General features: G+C 41.9%; 1 protein-coding gene across 5 annotated transcripts; it reads left to right on the top strand.

The window, feature by feature from the left end:
* Positions 1-268: 268 nt before the first annotated feature.
* On the top strand, positions 269-6,581 carry LOC108626129 (uncharacterized). 5 transcript variants are annotated; one of them, XM_026814653.1, is made up of 16 exons: positions 269-929; positions 1,825-1,968; positions 2,121-2,147; positions 2,295-2,491; positions 2,560-2,701; positions 2,789-2,885; positions 2,954-3,148; positions 3,282-3,434; positions 3,510-3,786; positions 3,846-4,115; positions 4,180-4,384; positions 4,454-4,638; positions 4,722-5,014; positions 5,201-5,437; positions 5,753-5,935; positions 6,008-6,581. In XM_026814653.1, exons 2-16 carry the CDS (start codon positions 1,838-1,840, stop codon positions 6,164-6,166), a joined length of 2,751 nt encoding a protein of 916 aa, XP_026670454.1. In that variant the 5' UTR covers positions 269-929; positions 1,825-1,837; the 3' UTR covers positions 6,167-6,581. The 5 variants fall into 5 exon arrangements, with proteins under 5 accessions (XP_026670454.1, XP_026670453.1, XP_026670451.1 ...); XM_026814652.1 differs by having other exon boundaries at positions 269-1,273; XM_026814650.1 differs by having other exon boundaries at positions 269-1,968.
* Positions 6,582-6,587: the final 6 nt, after the last annotated feature.

Genomic DNA, 6,587 nt, shown 5'->3' with positions numbered 1-6,587 from the left:
ACGGGTCCGAATCATGCGAATAATCGTTCTTCATCAGGTATTGAAATCTCCATTTATTGAGTTGCAGATGACATGTCACAGGAGAGCGAAAAGGATCTTGATAACCTAAAATAAATTATGTACACGTGCTTATTTCTAAATTGCACAATTATTTGAAATATTCTTTTATAGTTCATTTTCTGAGAAACGGGTAGTAGGTATCTTTCGTTTCGTTGGAAAATTAGAACTCGTTCCTATCCACGTAGAATCGATAAGCTTGGGAATGGCAGGAGAATCATACATCAAAGCTGGGAAGTGAACGGTGATAAAAGAGACAATGGATTTGTAGAGTTTCTTTATTTAACACTTAACTGAAAGCATGGAAAGCTGTATTACATTACTTAGGTCGTGTGGACGAAGAATAGTAGAATACAGTCGACTGTACCACGATATGAAAATTAGAAACAGATTTACTGTAAAAAATTCAATGTAGGGTTTGGCAGGGCGCCGGCGCCGGTCTATAAATAGTGGTCGAATGTGTATGTAAGTGAGTATGTAGTACACGCCGCGCCGGTTACGGCTCGTGGATAAAGTAAAAGGAAAGCCAGCCATCGTGTGCAGACGACAGTATATTTTGCCGCTTTGTGCCGCGTAGCCGCGAAGAAAGATGCGGCCCTTCCTTCCCAGCATCGTTTACTACTAACGAGTTCCATGACACGGCGCGTCAAGTTATTCGCCAGCTAGCCGACCCCGTCGTATCGACGCATCTCCGCGCAAAACAATTGTCATTAAATCCCGAGGCTGGGGTGTTACATTTTACAGACGCTAAAATTACTTGAGTGATCGCCGTGCGATATGCGGCGTATTCGTTGACGCAATAGCTCACTTTGAGATGTGACTTTGTGATCCGTGTCCGCGTCAGCTGATCGACAATTGATTGAGTAAATTAGGTGATTATGTAAATTGCAGTTGAGAGCGGACGTTGGAAAATGTTATCGTTCGGCTCCCTACCTGTGTGATCACGCTCACCGAACCGTTCGCTACATTCTCACCCAACAGATAAAACTAATAGCTGTGTCCTCGTGATGAAAGATTACTAACCACGCAACACGGCAACCCCTTTCCGCCAGGCGCACGAACGAACATTCGTAAGACTCGTATACGGAAATTCTGACGGAAAGATCTGTTACCATTATGTACCACTTTGTCAGGAGAACTAATTAATACTTAATCATGGATCCAGTGCTTAATACTTTAATGTTCACAGTTTGAAATGAATCGGAAGAAGAGTCAGGTAAATTGATCGCTGATATTCGCACAATCTCTGTATACACAACGTCGGTCAGTAAATTAATTAAAAGCTTCATAAAAAAATACATCATATTTTTACGCGAGACTCTGGAGGTATCGAGTTACACGGACCGTGAAACCCCGTTTCATTTTATACCTGCGGAATGCTTATTTTTATGCAATAAACCACGCGTAAGCTCCGTTGACTCTTCGATACACTATCGCGCTTGTTTAAAACCTATACTACTTACACCGCACGAGGAAGATATGCAAGCAATTCGGTAACGTTAATAATAATTCAAACGTCATAGCGAATAACAATATAATGAATAATGATTCGACCGTAGCTGTGTAACAGCAGCCTGCGTTTTAATAGCACGTATAACAAGTGGTCGGCTTTGAGGATTTTGGAAGACACGTAGCTAAATCGAAAGTAATCGGACCATTGCCCAGCACAAAAGGATCTTTCGAATTTCACTTACTACCCACTTCCATACAGCGTGATTTCTATAATTTCATGTGGCCGAATCGAATATCGTGATGTTTGATGTTTAGATCGACGATTAAAATGGCTCTAGTGATGTTACCCTGCGACTTACCATGGTGGCCAGCCGTGGTAAAACAAATGGACCGAGCTGCCGCTGCCAGGAATTCCAAAGATTTAATAGAGGCGATGCAGAGGTTGCACGACATGTGCAAGTAAGTACCGTAACTTGAAATTACCTGAGAGAAATGCATTACGCATACGAATCACCTTGCTATACACGTACATAATAATACATTTCGTTTTTGCGCTTTGTCTCGCGGAAGTATTAACGAATTCGATTTTTTTACAACATGCTGTTATAAAGATACGAGGAACAGTGCTTACTGAAAAGGTATCCAAGTATTTCTAAATACTTAACTAAGTGCAACGCCTCACTGTACAGAAACCACCCATGTACCCGGAATGTCTTTGTACCATGATTGTTACATGTTCCTTGCGCATCTTCGATCGCCCCTAGCAGCGTATTTTTGTTTTACAGCATAAGTCTCGACCCTGATGAGGACATGCAGGACCCTGAATTATTCTCCGGATTAGCAGCTTTCCTCGATACTGACCTCGATTCCACCGAACGAGATCAAGTGTTTACGAAAACGATACCGCGAATGGTGGAGAGAGCAAAAGCCCTGAGATCATGCAAACCTCTGCTGGGTTTGCACTTCAGTCTTCAACAGCAAGGTAATTGGAATTAATCGTTGTTGATGGAAAGTAAGAGCGGATTCAGAAAGAAAGGACATCTTCCGCAGACGATACCATCGACTACAGCTACGCGTTCGCTTCATCTTTAATTGCGAACGCATTCTTCTCCACGTACCCGAAGAGGACCACGAAAACCCATCCGACCTTGCGGGATTTCAATTTTACGAACTTTTTCAAACATCTTCATGAGTAAGCGTCACTCTGAAAACTCGGTGCGAGGCTACGAGGAGCTAGTAAAATATAACTTTGCGTTTATTGTTTTTTTTTTTTTTTTAGGAACGGGCAGAAAGCGAAATTGAGGAGCATATTTCGTTACTACGATCATCTCGATAGCGAAAACGCGCTAGATGGAAAATTGATCGTTTCTAGACAGGTACTGGAGGCGATGCGCTGCTGCAAGTTTTAGCGAATACCTGGTGACACCGATAACCGGAATTTTAGGTACTGACGTCGAAGCAATGGTTAACGATCGACGATTGGTTGGAGAGCACCGTTCCTTTATGTCCGCTGATGATACGCCACGAGGGTCGCCTAGACAGGATGGAAGCCGATGCTAAAGTATTGCGAGTTTGCTTCGCGAGCGCGAAATTTGGCGGCGGTGTACTTGATGGTGATGTTACGCAAGAAACTGTACATGTAAATAATTAAATCGCGTGAAAGAAACCATTTCGAAAGCCTAAACCTAATCCTATATGTTTGCAAAATGAAAAAAGAAAAAAAAGAACACTGAACGCTAAGACGAAATAATTATGATTGATTTCATTAATAGATAGCAACGCATCCCGAAATGCTTGCAGCGATATTGTCGGTCGAGGCCTTAGAAGACAACGAAGTTTTGATAATCGAAGGCGTTAGGCATATATCTAGGATAAACGATCCGCGCAACAAAGCTGTATTCGAAGCTTTATCAAAACCAAATACCGTCAGTGCATCTCTTTCATTTTCTTCACTGACGTTAGAGATTTGGAATATACTGTATTTACGTTTTCTCACACAGGTCTCGGTGTGCTGTATCGATCCTGAAGATTATTCGCAATTGCCGCTGTCGCAGTTCGAAGAAGACAACATACTGCGAGAGTTGAATAAATCTCTGCTCGGATTCCGGCAGAGGCACCTGCCGACCAGTCCGACCGATCCCGTAAAGTCAGAACCGGATACGGACGGGGCAATGGGGTCTCGGAGATTATCGCCGATCGGAGAAAGTTTTAGTAGTACGCCACCGGAAGTGGAAGACGATGATAAACCACCGTCAACCACTAACAGTTCTAAAGAAGGTACGATGGCAATATCTTTCTACTAACAACGTAGGGCTATAATTGATATCTGTGTACAGCCAAGTCCGCAGTACAAGAACATAAGCATGATGGCTTAGCAGAAATTCGTAGCAAACCTAATGGTAAACCCCGATCCGTGAGCCCTCATAAAACGTGTAGTGACGCCAATTACACGAACAAAAGGAATCGATTCATCGTTCTCGGATCCAGCGGGGAAATTTTACCGGTCACGCGAAAATCGTTAGGTCAAATGTCGATCTACAGTAGCTGCAATAGTCAAAGTACAGATAGTTTTCACAGCGCGAAAGATACCGTAGACGAAGACGTCGGTATGTACATCGTATTCTTAAAAAACGCCGAGTTCGCATTTATTACTTATTGGAATGTACACAGAGGAGGAAGATCAAAGATTAAGCAAACGCTACACCGCTCAATTAGATACACCGGAGCGTAGAGGAAACTTTGCCCAACGTTTGAGAGACGCATTGCGACGAGAATACACGAGTGGGACCGGTTCGACTAATACTTCGTTCGGGGAAAGTAGTTACGCGGTAGGAATAAGTGTATCTGGGAGCCACGTTTGTGATCAGGACATTAAGTAAGCCAACTTATGTAAGAACATTGCTCGTACGTACAAATTCGTGACGTTTCACGTGAAATCTTACAGGGTGAAAAGGGGTGGTTCGAGGGGATTCGTTTTACGAGATGAGACGGTGGACGAAGATTTTTTAAAAGAATCGTTGGAAGCCGAACAAAAATGGTTAGGCCGATTTCGGCAGAATCAACCGACGTTGCAAAGGCGAGACACGAGTGCTAGCAGCAGATACAGTTTCAGTACTGAATACAATTCTGGCAAGCATTACGAAATATGTTATAGATAATGCATTTCGTCAGTCTCTGAAAATAAGTAAACCAATTTGTCCTCTTGCGTACAGATTTTTGCTCGGAACTCGAGGAAGTTTACGAGCAACTAGCGAAATGGTTGGAGGATCCTATAAACGCGGACGAATCGCGCGAATTAGATGCGAGGGACAAAGCGGTGGTTCGATTCGCGGGCTCGTTGTTAAAGAGAGCGCTCAGTGAATCGTTCGCAGGTGTGCCCGTCCAAGAGGGTGAACCGCAACCGTTCATTGATCCTACTGACGTGACTCAGAGCCACAAATTAGCTCTCGCCGTGAGAAGCTTGAGTTTAGAATTAGCCCGTCATAAAAGTAGAAGACAGCAATCAGTAAGGAACAAGACGTTTTCGTTTCTTCGGAATAAAAACTTATTTGATTCGATATTCATAATATTCCATGAGATATTTTTATTTTAATTCAATTACCGACGATGAATGAGAGACAAACTGAAGACTGCTATCTTTCGATAATCTTTTATACATAGCTAAATCTCATCAGCTCGTTACGCTGTACAGGTGTCTGTATCTGAAGACATAGATCGTTACGAGGATGCTTTAAGTAATCATACGGTAACGAACGAAGTAAAGGATATCCAACGTAGAAAACTTAAGATGATAACGTTTACCTCTGAAATTTTACAAACATTGGTCGAAGACGAGGCGACCGTACATTTATCTGATCCTACGAAAGGGGTAACCGATGTAAAAGATAATAAACTTGCAGAACAATTCGAGTCCCATGTAACACTCAACGTGAGCAAACTTATATTGACTGTGTTTCATGTATGTGATGCATGTATATGGTATCGAAAATTAATTATCAATTACAACGTTAACGACAACTATTGTTAAGCTTAATTGCTCATTGCATGACGGATTGAAATACTCAGCTTGAAGTACTTTATGACTGTATTCCCAGTGGCTAATGATTTGTCTCTCATTCTATCTGAAAATATCTTAACGTAACTTTTAACGCTTTCTACAATAACACGATTTGACCATTTCTTTTCGATTTGTACCGAGAGTATTTATAAATGATCGTGTTTCTTGTTACAAACCACTGTTTAGATACCTAGAGACAATAGTCCACAAACCAGTGGATTGCTACCCATAGCTACAGGTAACTGGGGATGCGGATCCCGGTTGAAAGGGGATCCACAATTGAAGCTCGTCATTCAATGGCTTGCCGCTTCTCTAGCGGGAGTACCAAAGTTGATTTACTTCACAGCAGGGAATACGAAATTATCGAAGGTAGCGAATAAAATAACGCACGCTATACTACTGCTTTGTGTACAATTCTAATTTTTAATGTGGCCCCTTTAGTTAGATACTGTCTGTAGAGTACTCGTGGACAGACACTGGTCCGTCGGCGATTTAGTTGCGGCGACCTTAAGATTTGCTTTACGAACTATCGAGGAAAGAACGGAAGGAAGGAACACTCTGTTCGAAGAGATCATCGGTATGGATAAGCCAAGTCCTTAGCCTGATATAATGCTGTCTGTGCTGGTAGATATTCTGGCTACCATGATCGAAGACAGCTAATTTAATACTTGAATACGAAGAGTACAACGCGCGATCCTCTATGTTTCGTGTAATTCGTGAAAGTATTATTTAACGGAAAGAACAGTCGGTCTTTTCAAATTTATACGAATCAAAAAGAGACGTGGATTTTTATACTCGAATATCTCATATCAATGTAATATCAAACGTCGCACAACTAAATGTACAAAAGATTACCTGAGACCCAAGGTACACGTACAGGTGATATCAAAAATTGCTATTACATTGCACGAAAGGTCTGACAACTTTTGCCATAATGAAATTCTTCAAAGTTTAAATAGATCTAGTCACGAAGAGAGTCAATCCTGTTTTACGTTTACATAAAGTACGTAACTGCATATAG

Source organism: Ceratina calcarata, unplaced genomic scaffold (genome assembly GCF_001652005.2).
Source record: "Ceratina calcarata isolate Rehan_Ccalc_2016 unplaced genomic scaffold, ASM165200v1 scaffold39.2, whole genome shotgun sequence".
NCBI classification, from domain to species: Eukaryota; Metazoa; Arthropoda; class Insecta; order Hymenoptera; family Apidae; genus Ceratina; species Ceratina calcarata.
Note: the sequence above shows the minus strand (reverse complement) of the source record. Positions and strands in the feature narration are given on the sequence as shown.